The sequence below is a fragment of the Osmerus mordax genome, chromosome 6, assembly GCF_038355195.1.
Source record: "Osmerus mordax isolate fOsmMor3 chromosome 6, fOsmMor3.pri, whole genome shotgun sequence".
In the NCBI taxonomy this organism is placed as follows: Eukaryota; Metazoa; Chordata; class Actinopteri; order Osmeriformes; family Osmeridae; genus Osmerus; species Osmerus mordax.
Window position 1 is genome coordinate 4765914 of NC_090055.1, and position 21964 is coordinate 4787877.

Genomic DNA, 21964 nt, shown 5'->3' on the forward strand with positions numbered 1-21964 from the left:
TATGGCTACGTTGTTTCTACTGGTCAAAAGAAGTGGTAGACCGGTTTGAGTAAATGGTATTTGAGGCATTTTAAGACGGCATTTCCTATTTTTTGCCCTACTCTCAGGGCTGCCAACTTTTCAAAAAACCTTGGAGGGGGGCAATCAAAATATTGCTGCGTACAAAGCAACCTAGTACAAAGCAAGTAGCCTTCGTGAGAAATACAAGGTGTGGCGTGAGAGCGTGTGCACTGGTTGAAATGCGTGTGTCTCACGACCAATGCGTGAGAGTTGGCAGCCCAGACTTTTTCACTTCATTTGTTGCTTAAGACCATGTGTCATGTTTTTGTCGACCTAAAACTTTGGTGTGCCAACTAGGGTAGGCCTATGATTTTCCTTCTGGTGAATGAATGAATACATGAATGAACAAATTAATTAATTTACTGTAGGAAGATACACACATATTGATTTAAAAATGTATTGCTATGGAAATAGGTTTGTCTTTGGTAGGCTACCGTGGGAAATCTCCCTGCCTAGGAGCAGCAAATGTGAGGAAAATGACATTTCGTGAATGTGCCAGGGGAAGATTTATGTACATAATCCACACATATCCAAGGATTCGAATAAGTGATTCATCCAATAGGCTATTTGTCAGGCGTGGACCGTGTTGTTCCTTCAACATTCCTGTAACACTGACTCAACGGAAAAACGATGATTCACCAGACTCGTGCATGATTCTATATTTAACTTTTTTAACCACTATAGGCCTGTAGTTCAAAATGTACTAATATTTAATCATTATCATCCATTGATGATAATTATTTCAGAATAATACAAACCTACAAGTTAACCAAAGTTATTGGATAACGTATTGGTAATTGTGGTTAATCGATATGATCCATGTTCTACCTCTCGGCTGCTTAATTAATGGTGCACCCGCAATTATCTTGACTACTTGAAACTCTCGAACTCAGATACTCGGATTGCATGAACTAGACTGGGCCTGGAACCGCTTTAGATCCGATAGATTTAGGTTAATTCAAGTCAGGTTGGGGGGGGCACTGATTTTCTGTTGTCTTTGGTGAGACAAGTTTAGTCAAAAGATAAATAAGAAAATAAGACAGTACCATTAACCAAACTATTTAAATTGTAATTGAAATTAAAATATATAATTTGGTCAGCTCAGCAGCGGTTGTTTTATCATCCGCTGTCGTTGTGTGTTGTGTTAGGAGCAAAAAATTATGTTAACCCTTGTGCTGCCTTCAGGTCATTGTGACCCACCGTTGTGGTGCAAAAGGTTGGTCACAATCAAGACTGGTCACAATGACCCGAAGGCAGCACAAGAGTGCCCGACTAAAGCCCCTTTCCCCCTACTAGTACTACTCACGTCTATATCAATGCGACAGAGCTTACAGAAGGCATGATATTGATCTTCGCTGCTCTTAAAGGTAAAGTGGAGGTCTAAACTCCACGTAGGTTTGAAGGAGGTCTTTCTTTTTGGCATCTGAAAGCCTACGCGAGTGGTAAATTGCGACGGTGGACAGGAAGGGTCAAAAAGGAGGACAAAAGGGCGAAAAGGAGGACACGCAACAGCGGTCAGGACAAAGGGCTGGAGAACCGGACTGTCCGGACGTCTGGTCACCCTACTTCTAAGACTTCAACTAGGGTTGCCAACTCTGTCACGATGAAATGCCGGACAAAATGTGACCTGCCACAGCAGTGCGAATATGGTTTGTGTGGATATACAGTGTTAAGCCATTTGTCATAATTATAGCTAATTTGTGAATGGACTCATTTACATAACGTAGGCCTATTACTGATGCGCGTGAGAGGGGGCTGTGATTGGATGATGTCAGGTGATCATTCTCAAGCGTCGTGGTCAGCGCTGCTGCTGTTGCTGTTGTATCAGTGTTAGATCAGCGTAGCGGTCAATAATTGACAATCCTAGATTCAAGCTACACGATAACAATAACATGTGATCGTTCAGTCAGAAAGTACTCAAAAACATGTGACGTCGGGCAGTTGGCAAAGTCCCACCCACGTATACCTGAGTGCAGCCTAAACAGGAACAATGTCAAAATGTAGCCTATATAATGCTCACAGACGCATAATTCCGTTTAATTATCCTGCTCATCGATCACTGCCACTGAAAACTTCATGGATTAACAAAAATAGTCTACAGACAAAATACATAGGCTAGCCTACAGTAAGAGTTGAAAGTTGATATCTTTAATATCATAGGCTTCAGGTGAGTAAAGTTTTTCTTCCAAGAGATATTATGGCTGAAAAACAAATGTAGCCAGTTAAAATACAGACACTGCAGAGTTTACCTTGGATTACTTGATAGATATTTTGGTGTTACTTGCTGTCATTTCTGAGTACTTCGGAAAAAGTCGAAGAACGGTAGTCAAATAAATGTGTCAGGGTAAAAAGCATTGCGGCGCGAAGTATTCCTTCCTCTTAATGATTTGAAAAATAGGGTTACAAATTGTGCTAACTGCCACTAAGGACACATTTATGTTCTGTTATAGTTGGTTACTGTGTTTAAGATGGTAGGGGAGTTTGTAAAAATGTGTAGCACATGCCTTGAAACTTGAAAGAATACCCTGACTGTGAAGTCAGCAGTCATTTCACTCTAATAAAATCACTCTTAGTTAATGCTCTCTGTGAGAGATATTTTTTTTTTAAAAATCAGCCAGAACACCGATTATCAGAATACAAGTAATTCCCCCCAAAAGAAAGAGCGCTCCCAGAAAGAGGAGCCAGAGTCAAGAAGGAGATGGTGGGATGCAAGAGTAGGAACAAATGAGTGACATGTAGATCATGGTTGAATTTTCTAGATAATGTCACCTATTGACTGGTCTCAGGTTTGTGTAAGCATTATATTGGAACTAGGTGTGAGATTCACTTATGGGTATCGTGTGTATGATCATAATATGAAAGATGAAGTTAAGCTTTGCTTTTCTCTTTAAATCTCAGTCCTATAAGGAGAGTCTGAACAGTAGGCAATGCGGCTGCATGCACCCTTAAAGAGCATCACAATGACAAAGCAGCGTTATGAAGCCGGAACTGAAAAGTCACTTTATTGAACAATGAGGCCGATTGTACCTGATACAGCAAAACTGAAATACTAGAGGATTATATATCCATGACACATACCCAATTGCAACATCTAATTCTCAATGAGAAGCTGACTGTTAAGAGGAGAAGCTTAAAAGAGTCCATACCTTCTGGTAAGTTATCCATAGTTCTTTTCTTCCTTTCAGAGTTGGATATTATAAACCGTATCAGATCTTAACATTGTTGGATAGCTAAGAGTAAATAGAAACATTGATCTCCTCATGGAGGAGAAAAAAGTGATATAATATTAGAAAATAATTGGGTATGAAATATAGATTTTCATAATAAATGAATGTCTTGTCAAACATTTGTAGACCCCAGTTACTGTAGACCAATCATGTTGGTGAGTGCAAACACAAACACTTAGCAGCCAGGTGAAGTTTAATTTCAATACAGTTCACTTCAGTTTACTTAACACAGAATTCTCAACATTCCTCTCGCAAAGGATGGTACATTTCTTGGAAGTATTCCAGATGTCTGGAGACTCATAAGTCGAAGATAAAATGTCTCCCAGCAGTTTGCTCAGGTGTTCAGTTTGTTTGCACAGTTTTATCAAGCAAGGTGTGCATTTTATGAAGTTTTAAAAACTTGTCATTACCTTTTTCAGAATTTATGATACAAATAAAGAATTATAAGTATTTCCCACAAATGATCAATTCCAATGGGCAAACTTTGTTGGCATGATGACTAAATATAATAGTTACATTTTGAAATTAAGCATCCTAAAACATTACATTAAACAAACAACATGTTTCCATTATCAGAGGTTCAGAAGTTCTGCAAGTTTGTTTTGTTCATCCAAGGGTTCAAACAAAACACAATTAATGCAGTTCAGTGCTTGTTTGACTGTTCTGACCTGGTTTAGTGAAGAAAATCATGTCACGGGAACTTTACAAGAAAGTTCTTCCAGTTTTCCATTTAAACATCCTATTCCATGTGAATTAATAACAGATTAAACTCCAAGGGGAAATGTACTTGATAATAATGTAGCCATCAATATTATTAATAAATGTATATTATGTTATATCTCTGGCAAATATAGTAGTTAACAATTCCAGGTTCATTTATGATAAAAGGTTGTGCTCCTAACTCAAACATGCTGTCTTTTAGTATAGTATTATATGTGTTGTTTTACGATTTCACATATGATCAAAATGCATGCCGACCAGGATACAGGCCTAATTACAAGAAATACCCCGCCCAGAAAAGCTAATCAGTTGCCGGTATCTTTAGCTCAGCACTAACAAGTGTTCTTGTAAGTTGAGAATAGATAACAGGAATATCAATTGACACAGTAAAAGGCTTCAATACAAAGTCTTACTATGGTAGTATAAAAGCCAAACACACATACATCTTCCTCAGATGCTGAATGCATTATATTGCAATGCAATATAAGTTCTAAAATCAAAATGATACCTAATTTAGTCATGTATAGTAGCAGGTACCCATTGTTTCACATTAATAGATGCATGCTATGTCAGTAGCATTGAACTAGGTTAAAAGCTCAATGTTTAACCTAATTTTACCATGAAAACGGAAGCAATAAATCTGTGAGCTTTCCATATGGACGGTTATAAATATTGATATCCTTCTGCTCAGACTGGTCTGGATTTAACATGTACTGCACTTGTTCTACATTGTGATAAAACATTTATAGGATTTTATTTATATAGGATTTTGTTCTTTTTTGATTAAATGTTAATGTGCTATTTTGATTTAATTCCACTCTTATTGATTTCTTTGCAGAAGCAGAATGATGGTGCTACGTTTTGTGTGGTTCAGTCCTTTACTTTTAGGAATACTTACTTCACCATCGCCAAAACTGTCTCCAACCACCAGTTTAAATGAAGATAGTTGGCCCTGTTACATCTTCAACTCTGGTCGCTCTGCCGACTGCCTTGGCAGACGATTGGATCACGTTCCATGGAAGCACATGCCTTCCACTCTTGTCGAAGTTGACCTCTCCTATAACGAACTTCCTGCTGTCCTTATTAATGACTTCTCCCACCTCCATAACCTTCAGATCCTTCAGCTGCAGTATAACAACATCTCACTTATTGAGGATGATGCCTTCCAGTTCAACCGCCTACTGGAACACCTCGACCTGTTCAACAACTCCCTAAGGGAAATTCCAGCCAGAGCCTTGCAGCCCCTCACTAATCTAAAACATCTCTTCATGTCTAATAACATCTACCAACATGCCACCCTAGCCACCAGCTTCTCTAGATTCCTCCACCTACAGACTCTTTCCATGGGTGGTCCCCTAGTTCAGGGTCTAACGAAAGGAGACTTCCATCCAATGAAAAACATAAAACTACGGAGTTTTGCTATTAAGTGTTCGTCCAATCTAAGTTACTATGAACCTGGCAGTTTGGAGGTCATACAGACACAGTTTATGGGACTTGACATGGCTATAGATAAAAGACCAAATGCTCTGACTATGATGTTGCAAGACCTGGCCAACAAGACTTTCACTGTCCTCCAATTCCGAAATCTCTTTGAATTTAAGTATTACATGGAAGAAAATGATATTTTTAGTGGTCTGAAATATATCAGTGCCAATCAGCTTCTCTTTCACAGAGGCAAATACAATGAGAATCTCTTGAGGATGGCTCTTGTGAATCTTAAAGTCAGCCCAGTTAAAATGCTGAGACTTCAGTATATTGACTTTGCCCGTTCGCCAACTTTTGAGGACAGTGGCTTAGAATCCAGTGTGACCGACCTTGCACTGGACAGACTAGATCTTTGGTAAGTCCGTTCATGTCAAAAGCACTTACACTGGATGCATGTTCCATAGGGAATAGTAGAAACATATTTAACTTTTGTTTTGTCTTGATGTACTACGAATTCTGTGTATTTTGTAAAAAGATGTGGCAGGCATATTTGATCTAACTATAAATGTTTTTGTGCATCTCCAGGCATATCAGTAATCCAGATATCTTGCGTTTTGACTGGCGCTTCACCTGGTTCAACAAAATTCGACAGTTGTCCATCCAAAATGTCAACTTCAACTTTGTGCCTTGCGACGCCTGGCTTCAGATGTCTCACGTGGAGGATATGGATGTCTCCAACAACAGACTCGTTGACAATGCTCTTTTCAACCAACGCTGCGAATACTATGGCACAATGCCATCTCTTCGTTCCCTCAATCTAAGCACCAACTATCTTACCAGCCTGAGAGACATATCTTCACTAACCAAGGAGTTCCGACTACTGCAGGTATTGGATGTCAGCAATAACCAGCTAGGATCAGCTGAGAAGAGTAAAAAATGTGTCTGGAAACAGAATATCACTCATTTGATTGCTCACCATAACCCATTTGAAAGTGATGCCCTACAGTGTCTTCCCACCACAGTGCAGTTTCTTGACCTCTCGTACTGTGACCTGGATCAGCTGGACATTCATTACTTTGAGAAAACCACTCACCTTAAAGAACTCCTACTCAGTGGGAACAAGATTAAGTTCATTCCGTCAGATTGGAAAAGCTTCTCACTGCAGTCTTTGGCATTAGATGGTAACTCTTTTGGGCTCATCAGCATGGCTTCCTTTCAGAAAATGCCGCAATTGTCTCAGTTGAGGGCGGGAAACAACCCTTATCATTGCACCTGCGATCTTCATACCTTTATCCAAGACAACATGTCAAAGGGAAAGGTCAACATCACTGACTGGCCTATAAACTACAAATGCTACCACCCAGAGGCTCTACTTAACACATTAATAGCAGATTATTTCCCTGGTCACGTGGCCTGCGATATCAGGCTGGTTGTCATCATTTGTGTAGTCGTCACAGCAACAGTGGTCCTAGTGCTGATGTTATTGTGCTATAAATTTAATGTTGCCTGGTATATCAAAGCTACTTATCAGATTATAAGAGCCAAATATAGAGCGCATAAGGAAGGGACAGCAGAATCACAGACTTTTGCCTATGACGCCTTCATCTCCTACAGCCACTATGATGCTGACTGGGTTAGGGACCAACTTTTGCCCTGCTTGGAAACCAGCAAGCCACCCTACAACCTCTGTATCCATGAGAGGGACTTCATGCCAGGAAAATGGATTATTGACAACATAATTGAAAATATAGAAAACAGCGGCAAGGTATAGGCATACCAGAACAAATACAAAATTACAAATCAGAATACTTTCTTAGTTTCTTGTTATCCAGTATGTTAAACTTTGTTTTCTTAAATGTTGTTTTCACCCTCAGGTAATCTTTGTTCTTTCACGTCACTTTGTAGACAGCGAGTGGTGCAACTACGAACTGTATTTTGCCCAGCAGAGAGCCATCGGCAAGACCTTTAGTGATGTTATTCTGGTGGTAAAAGAGCCCATCGACCCAGAATCTTTGCCCAGCAAATATTGTAAGCTCAAGAAGATGCTACACACCAAGACCTACATTGAGTGGCCCCAGCAAGCCAATCAGCAGGCCTTCTTCTGGGCACAAGTTAGAAGTGTTCTTGGCAAGCCCTTTCTGACTAGAGAGCAGGAAGCTCCGAGTGTTAGTAGAAAGGTCTCCTCAGTTTGTTTTGTATCTATTATAGAGCTCCCCCTAGAGGGGGGAAAGCCTGAAATAGCTATGACCCAGCTAAATGAAGACATTACATTTAGTCATTTAGCAGACGCTCTTATCCAGAGCGACTTACAGTAAGTACAGGGACATTCCCCCCGAGGCAAGTAGGGTGAAGTGCCTTGCCCAAGGACACAAAGTCCCTGACGCGGCCAGGAATCGAACCAACAACCATCTGGTTAATAGCCTGATTCCCTAACCGCTTAGCCATCTGACCTACTAACTCTCTCTCCTGAAGAGGGAGAGTTCCAAAGAGAACTTTCACTGAAGAGGGCAGAGGAGCAACTTTTTCCACTCTGAGAGACACAGGCTGTTGACAGGTATTGAAAAGCTCAAATGGAATCTTCTCTGTCGCACTTTTGGATAACAAGCAAGGTGCCAGTGACATGTGGTGACAGCTGTTACACAGCACTAGTAGACTCCCACCCTTGGATGCCTCCCATCTCACACAAGCTGTATAACATGTCTGCTGGGTCAAAAGGTACATAAGCTGTAGAGAAACCTCATATGGCAGGGTAAAGGGCATGCATGCCACATATATGACAGGAAGTCATGCAAATGTTTTATTGAGCGACGTATGGAACCAGCCTGCTGATTTTCCACATTTTTGAGACTTGATGAGGCCTATCCTAATTTTTTTTTATGTCAATATTTTCTGCAATAGTATTATACAAAAGTGTGTATGTTTATAATAATATCTTGTAATAGTATTTAACTCAAATATATTTGTTATCATTTCACTCAGAAGACCAGTAGATGAGATCATTTCATTATCTTTGGTATGAATTTTTAGAGTCACGCACAAGAAGAGTAGAACCATCACAGAAATTGGCAGACATTTTGGACATCAGACTGTAAATTTTGTTCTGTTATACTTTGCACTGTATGTATCTATACAAATCTTTATATTTTGGCAATTTGTGACATTTCCAGATGACCCTAAATACAAATATTCTGCTTACATTTATTTTTTAAATTGTGTGCTTTGTGTTGATCATTTTTACTAAAACAAATACGTAGGTTGTTAGAAGTTCACATTCTTGGTTTTAATGGAGCTCAAGCTCAATCAGTAATAAGAGATGCCATCTTCAGTTTCCAACACAAAAGGGAAAGGTATCTGGGTTACTAAGGTCGGCATTTACTCAAGTGAGGTCACTCCAGCCAGCCCAGCTATTGTGGCCATGACATGACTTGGCTAGATAAAGGATTTCCACCAAGACTCATTAGTTCTGCACCCAGCTAATCTTGTCATGGAAAGTGAATTGCACTGCAACAGAAGTTCAACTGAATGACATGTAAATGCTTGCTTTGCATTGAATAATCTACCCCTGAAGTTCAAGTTTAAGGCAGTATTTTATCAGCATTGAATTTGCATCATCCTCATGAAAATAAGAGGTACATTATGGCTCAGTGGAAGCACATTAGACTGAAAAAGAGATTCAAATCCCCATTGAATAAATTGAATTAATAAAATAAGTTAACAATTTCATAAACAATACATTTTTGTAGGCCTACATAACGTTAAATCGCCTTCTGTAGCTCCAAACCATGTAATTTGCCACGTTTTTAAAGTAAGTTATACTATAACATATTATAACATATACACATATTTTAAAATATGTGTATATTACATCCTGTAATTTAAAATAAAACTCAAATTTCAAAATAATGTCAAACTATACCGTAGACCTACTTTTCGTGTTTTGAAATTAAATCTGCATGTAGGCTTATTGTTTGAGATATTATGCTCTAAATGTTTGCGTTAAACAGCCCGAATCATTGTTTTGATAGGGAACCAGTTATTTAATCACACCTGTTGATTAGTTCTAGGGCAGTGTCAGCAGTTTCAGAGGTCAATTAATGTTGTTATAATCAGTCGCAGTAGTGAAGACAGGCTACGTCGATCATTTCCTCTGAATTCTGTCATTGCCTTAGAAGGCCGAGTTACTTAGCTGCATGTGCATTATCAGTAGGGCCGGGGGGAGGCGCCTGATTTTGATTAATTCACACATGTGATGAACTGCCTGGCCGCCATATAACAGCTGAGATGAGGTGTTGGTTGAAGTCACATCTTTGTCTTCGTCATTGAGGTGAGTGAAAATGAGAGCTACTCGTGTGACATTTTGAATTTTCTGAAAGTTTATGTCAGACATGCAGCCTTTAGGAGACGACGTCGTTGAGAGGAAAACATTTAATGACTTTTTCTCTCAAAACTTTGATAGACCATGGTCATTGATTTAGACTTGTTAAACTTGTGTAGTAGTTAGTGACCCTCAATTATAGGTAGGCAATAGGCTGTTATACAATCGAAGTTTTAGATATTCTAATCTAATGCATCGCATTAGAGTCAAGTGCATCAAGTTGAATTTTATTTTTCCTCAGTGCACGGTACCAAATTTTAAATGGCATAACCAACAAAGTATTTTAGTTCTCCAATAAATCGTTTAATGTATTGCCGACTCAAAGGCAAAATGAAGGTTAGCACATGGCGAGCTGCAATTGTAAGCATCAAACATTTGGCCTTCTCCTGTAGAGCTTCAGTTACATAAGGATGGCAACACTTGTCTCCCCTTTCCCTCACACACGAGAGCCTATTGTGCATTATTCATGTGACAATGTCTCTCCATTAAGAAGGAAAATCAACAGCCTGTCATGGAAAACCATCTATAATCTGAGACACTTGATCTTGAAGAAAAAGGATTCATCTTGGTATCAAGAAAGGCAGGATTAGCCAGTCTCAAACGCAAGAAGACCCTACTAAATGTTTTCATCTGCAACCAGTAACTGCATCCCTTTTCTTGTGATGGTGAATCCTATGTCAAAAGGACTCTTGTATAGGGAAATGTCAGGTTAGTGCTGCACCTAGGCTCACAGGACCACAGACGCCACATTTTAGGTTCTTGGCCTCACTAATTGCAGATACAAGCCATTGTAACTGTCTGAGTGGAGAGAGATAAGATGTAGCCTACCACTTTTGGATACAGTCAGATGGCGATTTAAAATTGCCCACAGAAAATTAGGATGGTTATTCTATGTAGATCCTCAATGGGTTGCATCAGGATGTAGGATTCTGGATTTGCATATCCAGTTGAGTTTGAATTTGAGGTGTCGATAAGGAGTTAACATTTTGCTAACTGTTTAACTTTTACCATGTTTCCCAGGTATTCAAATACAAAACTTGACATGGGTTCCAAACTTGAGAGTGCAATGGAAGGCCTCATAACAGTGTTTCATTCCTACTCTTCAAAAGAGGGGGACAAATACAAGCTGAGCAAAGCAGAATTGAAGAGTCTGTTGCAAGGAGAACTCGGTGACTTTCTGGCAGTGAGTTTGATTTTTCGGGGCATGTTTGTTGGCCTTTTTTGCTATACATAAGGCTCTTAACTGCTGAGGGCAACAGTTAATGATGAGACGGATGCTGTTGTGGTGTATTTAAAACAGGCCTTTCATGGAAACTCTCACACCTTGACTGGTAACAATCATGGGGTATGAATATAATTTGTATTTCCACTCTCAGGCCAGTAAGGACCCATTGGTGGTGGAGAAGATAATGACAGACCTGGATGAGAACCGTGATGGTGAAGTCGACTTTCAAGAATTTGTTCTCTTGGTTGCTGCGCTAACTGTGGCCTGTAATGAATTCTTTGTGGAGAGCATGAAGAAATGAGTGCTGAAAGCAGCTGTGATGTGGCTTTTCTACCACTTATTTCCCCTTTACTGAATCAGAATACCTGCTAATCTCTAATGAGTTAAGATGTCACTTTCTCAGATTGACGTTTTCAAATATGTATGGGACAAATTGAAATTCACAAATGTAATACAGCACCATTAATACCACTTCTATATTTACTGTCATTTCAACATGCCATTACGTGTTCAGTTCTCGATGACATCCTGATCAGATCAATAAAGGAATGTATCATAGCTGTCTAAATTTGAGCCATAATTCTACCTGGGCATGCCAATTGTTGGGTATTTTATCTGTTGGTGCTGTGACCGCTTAAAATCTGCCCAGCCAGTCAAACTGCAAATCTTGACCACAATCCAACACATGCACGTGCCTCCCATACAAAGGAGTAAGTGCGTGTGTTAGATCCTGTGTTTTCATTAATACAAGTGGGCCACGATGCATTCAGCAGGAACAAAAGCTTCTAAAGGCTTAACACAAGGTAGTCTCAAGCCACCTAATACTACACATAATGGCTGGATGCTTCCTTAATTATGTAACAGTCACTTGTCTTGCAGTAATTTGACTTGGCAAACCCCAGTAACGGTCTATAATAATAATATGGATGTGGTAACAAGCATTGGTTTATTAAAATATGTACACTGTACAGAAATGTCTAAATAAAAGTCTTACATCTTACAAATCTTTACAGCCCCTGACTGATGTGACAAATAAAAATGGGTGAATTCCAAAGCATTTAATCTTACCACTTTGTGTTCTATAGCAGTTTGTAAGGTCCTTGGGCCAATGGTTTAGTCTCTGTTCTCAGGGGGATGAGAAGGCCCACAGGCAAACACGTTTTTAAAAGTGTCCTGGGTTAGGAAGGTCTTTAGTTTGTCCCTTTTGGGCTTCAGTGCTACCAGTACCAGGTTTCGGGGTGAGAACACAGGGTCAAACAGTGGCACCAGTTGACTTTCTATACCTAAAGGGGGGGGAGACAGATACTCATTTGCCAATGCAATGACTATAGTAATACTCTACCATGGACACTGGAACACATTAAAAGCAAGGGAGGTTTCCAAAGGTTTGCTGTTCAATACAGCATATCATTTCAGTGTAATTGTTCTCAAGTCCTTGGTAACAGTTCAATCTAATGATTGCAATTATAAATAATTGCATACACTTTCCCAGTATGTCCTTACCTTGCTCCTGCAGGAATATCATCCTGTCCAGCAGAACCAGTGTCTCCACCACCGGTGCCAGCAGCAGCGCCAGGCTGAAGTAGACCACCACCCTGCCCTGCTGCTTCAGCATGGCCTCCACCTTACCAGTGTCCAAGGGCAGGTTGGCAGGCAGGCCCACCCGAGCTAACCCCAGTCTGGCATACCTGTAAGCAGAGAGAGGGACCAGGGGCCATTATGGGTACAGACTATTAGGTCTGTATTAGAAGTATTTAGGTCATGGATCATGTGTAAAGGAAGTACAGTTGTCTTGTCTTCTAGACCTATTTGAAGAAATACAACTGTCACATGTAGAGGTACAGACTGTATTGACTACTGTACAAACACTTACTCATGGAAGGGTAATTGGTGTGACTTCTTAATGGTCTGGATTCCAGCTCTGCGCAACTCAGGCCTCGTCCCCCGGATCACTGACTCTAAAACTGCCCGGTAACAGTGTGTCTTTAATAAACTGCTCTCCTCCCTCAGCCTCTGCATGTAGTCCTCCATAGCATGACATGCCCCCTCTCGTGACTTATAAGACAATTGGTGTCCTGGCAATCCCTGCAGCCAAGAGCTCATTGGGTATCCAAATTCACAGTGTGTGACCTCATTGGTAAGTGTAGAAGAAAGGGGAGGGGCTATGAGTCCAGGTGGGGTGGGCTTCTCTTTGGTGGTGATTTTCATGTAGCAGCATGCCACTGAGGTAATACCACGTACGTGAGGGCAGTTGGCAAAGTGTCGCAGAAGGGTGGCACTAAGATCTCCACAGGAATGGAGACCGGTTAGGACAAAGTCTGGGTGTCCGGGCTCATTTTCCCCGGGGCAGACAACTGCTGCAGCAGGTAATACCTCTTCATACATGGGGTGGGCATATGGGTAACTATCTGCACATAGTTCCTTTCCGGCTTCCATCTTGCAAAAACGTTTTGGAGAAGATGACGACATTGACTGGCATTCTGATTCCTGAGCATTTTTTGACATGGTATTGTGGATTGCATAGCTAGTATTTAACATCATATCATCGTTCTCCTCCAGTGACAATGCTGTCTGGTCTGAGTCTGAATTGGCTGCCGACACAGGTTGGTCTCCATGTAAATGTTTCTGTTCAGGAACAAACATGGACTCCCATTGACTTTTCTTCAAGGCTGCAGCTATGTGATCCTCAGCAACACAATCACCAAATCCAAGCTGCTTGATGAAAACCTCCCATGATTCCTTGGGGTTGACCCAGCCTGTCACATGGCGAGGTGAGGGGCCAGGAACATAATGCTGGAGAGAGCAGTTCTGGAAGAGATTACACATTTGAAAACAGGAGCAAACCACAAAGCATGCACTGCATCCCTGCATTAGTCAAGCAAAACATTTATGCATTTAGCAGACGCTTTTACCCAAAGCAACTTCCACGAGAGAGCTTTACAAAAGTGCATAGGTCACTGATCATAACGAGATAGCCCCAAAATAATTACATTTTCAATTAACTAAACCTATCTGCGAAACATGGCATTCAGCAAAACAACCTTTTTCTTCTCTTTTTCCAATGTGCACAGTAGCTGTCCATCAAATTTGGAAGCCATGGCAACCAGTGTAGCATCAGCCTCAATCCCAGTCACAGAAATGCCAAGGCCAAACGACAGAAAACGAGACAGATGACCCTAAAAAGAACAGAGGGGAAGGGACACCTTCATTGTACAGACTGCTGTATAACGATTTAGTAAAGGTGTGTTAATGTGTCATAGTTCTTATGGATTTGCAACCCAATTGACTAATGTAATGTAAACATTATTACATTACCTGCCCAGAACCAACATCCACAACACGCATGCATCCTGTCACGTCACAGATTTGCTTCACCAACTGCAAAGACATCAGCAAAATAATTTAACATCAAAAAGAGTTCTGTCAAACAGATATAGAGCTATAATGGAATTGCTTGTACATAACCGGAATGAATTAACAAGGTAATAACATCTGAAATGTCTTTACCGTGCCCAGTCTGCGTATCTCATGCTGCTTCTTTGGTTTCACATGTTTCCTAAATATGTGTCCCAACAATGAGCTTTGACACTGGTTCTCTTGAAATTCCTCTGGCTTCAAGCTGCCAACTTTTGTGGTTTTCGACCGGGGCATCCTAGGAAACGCCAGGGTGTGCGCTGTAGCCCGGAACGCCATGAGCGAAAGAGGCCATACTGAAGGATAGCTAAAATAAAGCAAGAACATTTTTAACCTACCATTGCTAGCAACCAAAAAGGCACTGCATTCAGTAGGCTACAAATGCTATTGACAGGTTTACACATCCAGCAGCCTACCTTCTATGTACATTACTTCTGTCAAGTAAGAGGTCTGATATTTGTGGTGGTGATAAATCGCAGAGGGCCTGCTGCCAGTTTGTAGGCAACTTTTCCCACAGCTCCTCACTGAAGAACTCCTGTAGAACAAATACAGTGGTCTCCGTTATGTTGTAGCCCTAACGTTTGCACAACGAAGTTCTGAAGGCACACAACAAAACCTCGTTTGATAATGCAGTGACAACATTTGTGTTAATCAGAGTTAACGTACGATTATATAGGAGTCTGATATGTGCTTGTATAGCGATAGAAAAGTAATGAGGTTCCTCGACAGCTCTCTTGTCTGGATTGTTGAAAGTGTCGGTGAGCTCATCCCGGCCTCGGACGTAGTTTTGTCATCAACTGTTTAGCCACGCAACGTGACACTTATTAACACAACTCATGAGTTTATTTAATCGAAGCGTTGGACAAATAATTTCAAACACTCTTATTCACTCATACAATAATTTCTTCGTCTTTGGGGTGTTTAACGGCGGTTGGCATCCAACGTTGTTGGTGCATTACCGCCACCTTTTGGGTTGGAGTGTGTTGTTGCAGAGACAGAAAAAATGTGCATCTTCCACATTCTATTTTAGCTTCACATTGTGTTAAATGTGTATTCCTCCAAAGGGAACTGTTGTGGGCCTTAATGATTGGTCGTGACTCGTGATTATTACAGTCCAGCGACGCCCATAGGTATTGGATTGATTTCATTTTACTGTCAACCCTTTAGATGTATGTTTGCTATCAGGATGTTATGTTTATTTCAGCAAATATGACAAAAGGTGCTTCTCAACAACAACATTACCTATCGTGCCAGGACACTTGGTTGTGGAGATGAACAATGCTTGTAGGCCGTGTTTGGCCTCACACTCCAGCACAGTAGGTGGCGATTTACATTACAGTTGGATGCGTTCCGCCAACCAGAACCCAAAGAAGAAGAAGAAGGATCACAGCGGAAAAAGAAATACATTTAGCGTGGTTCTCTCTGTTCATAGGCAAGTACGGTCTTTTTCTTAGCTAAATAAACTTTGAACATATTTATTTGATGTAGCACTAACATAATCAGAGTAATTATCATTTACCTCATTATGAGCTATGTGAAGCAACATGGATTGTTTCAAGCAGGGATGTGATCACATCACTGATACAGAGATGTGACAGTCATTAACCGTGTCTTTTCTCAGTGAATACGTACTGTACTGGAAGAAGCTAAGTTAGTCAGCTACAGTACTATACTGTACTGTACTATACTGTACAGTAGCATTTTTCGTTGCTCTGATACATCATATGTAGCTAACGTGGCAAGTAGCTAGCTATATTTCTAACTACAGTCAGCTGCTTTTGGTGCTTTTGTTTTTCGGTGTTGTGCCGAAATCGGTGACCCACCGTGGTTCTAACGGATTGCCATACTGTTCAGCAAATGTTCGGGGTAAGGTTAGGTTTGATGTTCGGAATCGAACATTTCCAATGGCAAGCCGTTAGAACAGCGCCCCCTGGGCAGTTTTCGATAGGTCACTGATTTCGGCACATGTTTGTTAACCATGGCGTAGCTACTAGAATTGTAACATTGTGCTTTATCATCATGTTTATAACTTTTCCTTCAGGTTTTTTATTACTTCCATACAAACGGATGACGATATGGATTGGAGATGAGTTTACTCCTTTTTATGAACTCCACTCATCTTGTTTGTTGATCTATTTAGCATATGCTGATTTTACCTAGCCTAAATACTACCTGCCTTAGTATATACCCTCCAACATGTCAGATATAAAAGTAAACATAAGCTTTGAAAGCAATGGTGGGAGCAGGGCATCAGCAGGGAAAAACAAAAACCTCAAAAGAAAGCAATACATGAAGCGAAAGGATTACTTTCAGAACAAGCAGAACCAGCACCTTTATGAGAAGGGGCATAACCATCTGGGAAAGCAACCTTGTCACAATGGGGCTAAGTCTACACACAAATCTCTACCCAGTGCCAAACACAACAACAGTTCGACTCACAGGACCAGTGCGGTTCCCGCTGTCAATCCTACCCCGAAACCTGCAGCATCCACAAGTAGCTCAGCACCTTTGACCATCACTGTGAAGAACACTACCAAACAAGAGCAATCAAGCAAATCGGTTGTCTTCACTAAAACCATCACCCCAGGGCTCTCGCCTTCAGCATCGACGAGCCATACGCACTCTGCCCATGTCTCTGTTGGGTCAGCACCGTTCGGAAACCCCCTGAAGTACGTTGCCATGGACTGTGAGATGGTGGGCACGGGACCTAAGGGTCGCAACAGTGAGCTGGCACGCTGCAGTCTTGTCTCCTACGATGGAGACGTGATGTATGACAAGTACATCAAGCCCGGCAATCCGGTCACTGACTTTCGCACCCGGTGGAGTGGCATCACCTGGTCACACATGGCTAAAGCCATAACCTTCAAAGAAGCCAAGAAGGAGGTAAGCGACCGAATTTCAAATGCAGACATTTGAAATTTGGTGACACATTCATGACAAACCAACACCTGCTGTGTTTACTTCTTCGTAGTATTGTTTAAGCGGATTGGAACTGTATGAAAACTCTTCGATGTATATGATGTTGCCTCTAGTCAAAAATAGTATCAGTATCACTTGCATTGTAGAAATGGTAGGTACTATTAAGTTAGTAGCGAACAGCGACATAATATTCATAGCAACCTATAATACCTCCTGTTACAGCTTTTGCTTCTGTTTGTTAACCCTGTAGATACTGAAGATCCTTGCAGGTAAGGTGGTGATAGGACATGCCATCCACAATGATTTTAAGGCGCTGAGTTATGGTCATCCAGCCCGCATGACGAGGGACACTTCCCGCATCCCCCTTCTCAACAAGAAGGCTGGTTTTCCAGAGAAAGGGTGTGCCTCTCTGAAAAGACTTACCAAGGCATTGTTCAACCGGGACATTCAGGTAAGGAAATGTTAACCAATTAAATGGTATTGTGAGAATTTAGCCTATACTGTAGACAGCATGCATTCTACAGTTTAAATTTGAGTTTTCTCAACTATAGCGAATTACAATAGTGCCTCCAATATTTTTTTATTGTAATGTTTTATATCCTGTCTCTTCAAATTAAAGATGCTGCTATAGATGTGTACCTTGATTTTTCAATGTGCTTAGCTGAATAGGAACAGGACAGAACATGTGTTTGATTTACAGGCTGACTGTGTGCTGTTGAATGTAAGTAGGGATGGCTCTTATTTCCTCAGACTGGGAGAAGAGGTCATTCTTCTGTGGAGGACGCCAAAGCCACGATGGAGCTGTACAAAGTTGTGGAGGTGGAGTGGGAGAGGACCTTAGCGTCCAAACAATAGAAGATGGGAGCGTGTTTTGGCATTTTAAACTGGCTAAATATAAACAATGAAGAACGTTTCATGTTTTCAGGAACGGTGTGTGATTTATCAGGTCTTCCATGGGTCTATCGGGCATATGTATCATATTTTCCATTGAAATACCGCTGCCTTGATTCTCAGGGATGGCAGCTGTTCTTCATGCAGTACATGTAGTCTGACTATTCCTCACAAGGTGGCAGTCATGGTGGTAGTATTGTGACTTGATGTGATGTCAGCATGTTTGAATGTTGGAACTGTTTGGAGATAATGGTTTACGATGTTTCATTATTCTACTTCTTGTTCAGTTGAACAACCATTTACAAAAGTAAAGAGTTTTTTTAACAAAAGTAAAGTGTTTTTTCTAAGTAAGAGTAAACAGTATATTTTATATAGTTTACCACCTAAGTAATACACATATTTACATTCCATCAATAAAATAAGACTCACTACAATACATTTTGGTGTTCTGATGTTGGTCACCAATGTGACTTATTGAGACTCCAAGAGAGGGCTTGAGTGCCTCAATGTTACCAATTTAATAGTGGAGTGTTTAGGTTTTGCAAACTACTGCTATGAGAAAATGGACTAAACTACAAATATTTAGAGTTTCTGTTGTTCAAGCAGTCTTAACATTGTTCCGAGACTATGGAACTGCACATTTTTGTTACTTGAGGAGACGACTGAGTCAGCTTAGCCTTCACAGAGGTTCTCTCTGTTGCTGTCTGGTTTGGCTACCTTTCTATTGACCAAACAGGAAACCAAAACCACTGTTTCACCAGTGATGCGCCAGAGGACACTTGTGGTTCTGAGATGGAAGATCCTTTCTGGTTCCAACCATTATCAGGTAACATTACATAGCCTGCCACACAAACATTTCTGACAGATATTGGATTCCTCAAGTGATTTGAAGTAATAAAGTACCGTGAATGTCATCTGTTAGATTTACAATTTTTGTACATAATCCAATCTAGTCCTTTCCTTCACATGAAAACATATGCATAGTAAAAAACAAACTTGGCTTAAATGAATAAAAAGTGCTGTAGTAAAACCACCAATCTTGGAGATGAGCTCCTTGTCACCCCTACAGTGGGTGGCAGCCTGCACTCATGAACACAGTCTGCTCAGCACCCATGTTGACTGTCCCACCCATGCCTATATGTTAAATTCCTCCCCAGCCCGCCACTCGGCCACGGCTGTCAACTAAGCAAGGCTATGTACAAAGCCGTATTCACCCGAGGCCTCTTGCTCTGCACTCCTCCACTACACCCTGTTCTCTGTCCATTCGTTCCTGACATCAAGCCACTAAAACAGTTACAGGTGGCCACCCTCTGTCCACAAGCGGTCAGCATTGCAAGCATGAGTCATGGCTGACGTCTTGTCACAGTCTCAAGATTCCATAATACTGCTGTGTCATCGAGTCTCTTTTATCTCTTTCATCTCAGACCTTCAATGGGCCCAATATCAGACCTTTTCTTGGGTCCTATGGGACCTATGGGCAGTTTCATGGGTTTTTCAGAAAAATTGACAACGGTTGACAACAAATATTCCAAGGAACCCAAGCATGTGATTAAATCCATGTCTTAGAACTATACCAGATTATGTATGCCCAAGTAATCTCTTTGTTCACCAGTAGGCTAAGTAATGAGGATAATTATATAATTCATCACATTTGACTACGATTTTACTGCAGCCTATGTTTTAAATAAATACAAACTGATCTATTTAGTGGACATTTTATGTCAGACCATACGTTTAAATTAATCACATATGTGTCTGATAAACTGTTTTATTCCTTACACAAACAAAAAAAGCTTGAAACTGCTTATTAGGCTACAGGGATTTAGGTATCTTGTTTAGTCATTTTAAGCACTTCTGCATTATTGCATCATTTAAATCCAATTATTGGAATAGGCTGGTTAATCAAGACTGGTTTCAACAACTGGAAATATGATCCAGTTAGTGACATCAAGGATTTCATCCCATTCACATAGCCTACTGTAAGCCAAATACTATAAAACGATAAAAATGTACGAGAGCTAGAACTGATTAATATGAGTGTAATTTATGTTTCGTTGTTTCATTTAATTAAATTGTAAATCTCTCAATTTAACGTGTGGATAGTAACACCGTGTATGGGTTCGTTGTCTCAGTTCCTCTCCTCAGCAACATCTTTGTGTTACTCTCCACTGGGGATGCTGTCCAAAGTCAGTGGTAATGACTCCACCTGAATATTGTCATTTGTAGATTTTAGGTCTATGTATAGTTGTTTGTAAATATTTTTTATAAGTATATATACTAGTTGCATTTCTTACGTGTCTTTCTTAGGTGGCTATTGATTTGCCCATAGGCTACTGTTAAATTATCACCCATCCCACTTTCCTTCCATCATCGAAAACTGCACGTTGAAAGTGCGGGAACAAAGAAGAAAGTGGGCTGTGCACTTTTACCCCAGCGTTGCTTAATTTCTTTCCCCCCTCCTTATTCCAATTCTTTTTTTACCTTGTCCTGTGCACTTACACTTGTGGACGGAGCTTAATTCCATCTTTCACATTCAGGGCGCAGTGTATACCCACCTGACAACGCGTTTTGTCATTTGGCTCTTCTTTTCTAGAAAATATTATTAAAAGAGACCGCACCTGTCAAGCGTGAACCTCAAACAAGGCAAAACAAATTGGGATCGTTTTAGGAATAAGGTGAGTCAACTGGATTCATATTATTTTGGCGCATTGCCCTTGATCTCTACAGCTGTCACGTTGGTTAGCAAATTAATGCTGTACAAAAAGTTATGCCTGTTAGATCTTAATAATATATCAAGCCAAATATGTATTGTTTCCTTAGTTGCTTACTTTTAAAATATTTTTTATATAGCTTTTGAGTAGAGTAGCTATACTTAAATTCCTAACTAGTTATTGGCTAATACAAGATGCACACAATTACGATTCCATAAATAAATATACAGCCTACTTTGGAGATTTAAAAAACATGTATCCTTTATTTGTATTGAATAGGTGTTTACTCAAAATGTGACTTAGTTACACTTGTATATTAAATTATACTACCATGAAATATCAGCAAGTATCTTAAATTAAATGAATTAAATTCAAATGCTTGTATGCATGCTTGCTGAGTGTGCAGATAGCATCGTACATTTTAACAGTTGTCTCAGTGGGAGCAGAAGACAGACTGCACCTGCTACATTATTGTGTAATGTTTCTCTCCAAACTGATTTTCTGATGTGTACTTGTGAAGACCAAGTATAACATATGGGTCATGGAATGTACAGTACTGTTCTCTTAGCTGGCTAAATGGACATCCTGTGACATGAACCACAGTATATTTCCTTAAGTTCCTGTCTAGGGGTTGGCTTTTCTTCAATCGTTCTCTGAAAGAAATGCATATCACTGAACTGAGCATTACAACCTTAATTTCCTCTTTAAGTGGAAAATACTGTCAATGTGATAACTGTTGGCAACTAACTGTGAAAATGCATATACATGGTGCTTCAATGTGTGGGGAAACTGTATAAGATGCTCCCATTAAACTTATTTTAGAATTATGGTCATTAAAAGGTGCAATGAAGTTATGCATAGATTAAACCTATATGTTGACTCATCAATACTTATCATGCATTGGGAAACATGCTGTGAATAGTCTTGTTGAATTTGTGAATGAACATTGTGCCACAGTAGTGCTTAATAAATACTATTTGTGACTAGTCGTGACTGA

The 21964-nt window shown here is 40.3% G+C and overlaps 4 protein-coding genes across 6 annotated transcripts; 3 read left to right on the forward strand and 1 right to left on the reverse strand.

Annotated features, from left to right (window-relative positions):
• The first annotated feature begins 2100 nt into the window (after positions 1-2100).
• On the forward strand, positions 2101-8618 carry tlr18 (toll-like receptor 18). 3 transcript variants are annotated; one of them, XM_067238629.1, is made up of 5 exons: positions 2113-2227; positions 2959-3212; positions 4846-5847; positions 6018-7197; positions 7307-8618. In XM_067238629.1, the coding sequence occupies exons 3-5, from the start codon at positions 4853-4855 to the stop codon at positions 7745-7747; spliced, it is 2616 nt and encodes an 871-aa protein (XP_067094730.1). In that variant the 5' UTR covers positions 2113-2227; positions 2959-3212; positions 4846-4852; the 3' UTR covers positions 7748-8618. The 3 variants fall into 3 exon arrangements, with proteins under 3 accessions (XP_067094732.1, XP_067094730.1, XP_067094733.1); XM_067238632.1 differs by having other exon boundaries at positions 7338-7562; XM_067238631.1 differs by lacking the exon at positions 2959-3212 and having other exon boundaries at positions 2101-2227.
• Positions 8619-9701: 1083 nt separating this feature from the next.
• s100a1 (S100 calcium binding protein A1) lies at positions 9702-12098 on the forward strand. The gene is made up of 3 exons (XM_067238155.1): positions 9702-9756; positions 10828-10990; positions 11184-12098. Exons 2-3 carry the CDS (start codon positions 10850-10852, stop codon positions 11331-11333), a joined length of 291 nt encoding a protein of 96 aa, XP_067094256.1. The 5' UTR covers positions 9702-9756; positions 10828-10849; the 3' UTR covers positions 11334-12098.
• On the reverse strand, positions 12081-15308 carry mettl25b (methyltransferase like 25B). The gene is made up of 8 exons (XM_067238154.1): positions 15113-15308; positions 14863-14981; positions 14540-14753; positions 14348-14410; positions 14074-14208; positions 12906-13840; positions 12536-12720; positions 12081-12315 (listed from the first exon to the last, which is right to left on the reverse strand). Exons 1-8 carry the CDS (start codon positions 15212-15214, stop codon positions 12146-12148), a joined length of 1923 nt encoding a protein of 640 aa, XP_067094255.1. The 5' UTR covers positions 15215-15308; the 3' UTR covers positions 12081-12145.
• Positions 15309-15819: 511 nt separating this feature from the next.
• isg20l2 (interferon stimulated exonuclease gene 20-like 2) lies at positions 15820-19155 on the forward strand. Its single transcript, XM_067237923.1, has 4 exons — positions 15820-15878; positions 16488-17329; positions 17616-17816; positions 18116-19155. Exons 2-4 carry the CDS (start codon positions 16643-16645, stop codon positions 18218-18220), a joined length of 993 nt encoding a protein of 330 aa, XP_067094024.1. The 5' UTR covers positions 15820-15878; positions 16488-16642; the 3' UTR covers positions 18221-19155.
• The last annotated feature ends 2809 nt before the right edge of the window (positions 19156-21964 follow it).

Bases quoted from the DNA above. Each gene is read 5' to 3' on its own strand.
- isg20l2 (XM_067237923.1), top strand. From the start codon at position 16,643: ATGTCAGATATAAAAGTAAACATAAGCTTTGAAAGCAATGGTGGGAGC. The intron at 17,330-17,615 runs GTAAGCGACCGA...TTAACCCTGTAG, and splicing joins TCAAAGAAGCCAAGAAGGAG to ATACTGAAGATCCTTGCAGG. The intron at 17,817-18,115 runs GTAAGGAAATGT...TTATTTCCTCAG, and splicing joins TGTTCAACCGGGACATTCAG to ACTGGGAGAAGAGGTCATTC.
- s100a1 (XM_067238155.1), top strand. From the start codon at position 10,850: ATGGGTTCCAAACTTGAGAGTGCAATGGAAGGCCTCATAACAGTGTTT. The intron at 10,991-11,183 runs GTGAGTTTGATT...TTCCACTCTCAG, and splicing joins AACTCGGTGACTTTCTGGCA to GCCAGTAAGGACCCATTGGT.
- tlr18 (XM_067238631.1), top strand. From the start codon at position 4,853: ATGATGGTGCTACGTTTTGTGTGGTTCAGTCCTTTACTTTTAGGAATA. The intron at 5,848-6,017 runs GTAAGTCCGTTC...GTGCATCTCCAG, and splicing joins CTGGACAGACTAGATCTTTG to GCATATCAGTAATCCAGATA. The intron at 7,198-7,306 runs GTATAGGCATAC...TTTCACCCTCAG, and splicing joins ATATAGAAAACAGCGGCAAG to GTAATCTTTGTTCTTTCACG.
- mettl25b (XM_067238154.1), bottom strand. From the start codon at position 15,214: ATGAGCTCACCGACACTTTCAACAATCCAGACAAGAGAGCTGTCGAGG. The intron at 12,721-12,905 runs GTAAGTGTTTGT...CTCTGCTTACAG, and splicing joins CACCAATTACCCTTCCATGA to GTATGCCAGACTGGGGTTAG. The intron at 12,316-12,535 runs GTAAGGACATAC...CCCCCCCTTTAG, and splicing joins GATATTCCTGCAGGAGCAAG to GTATAGAAAGTCAACTGGTG.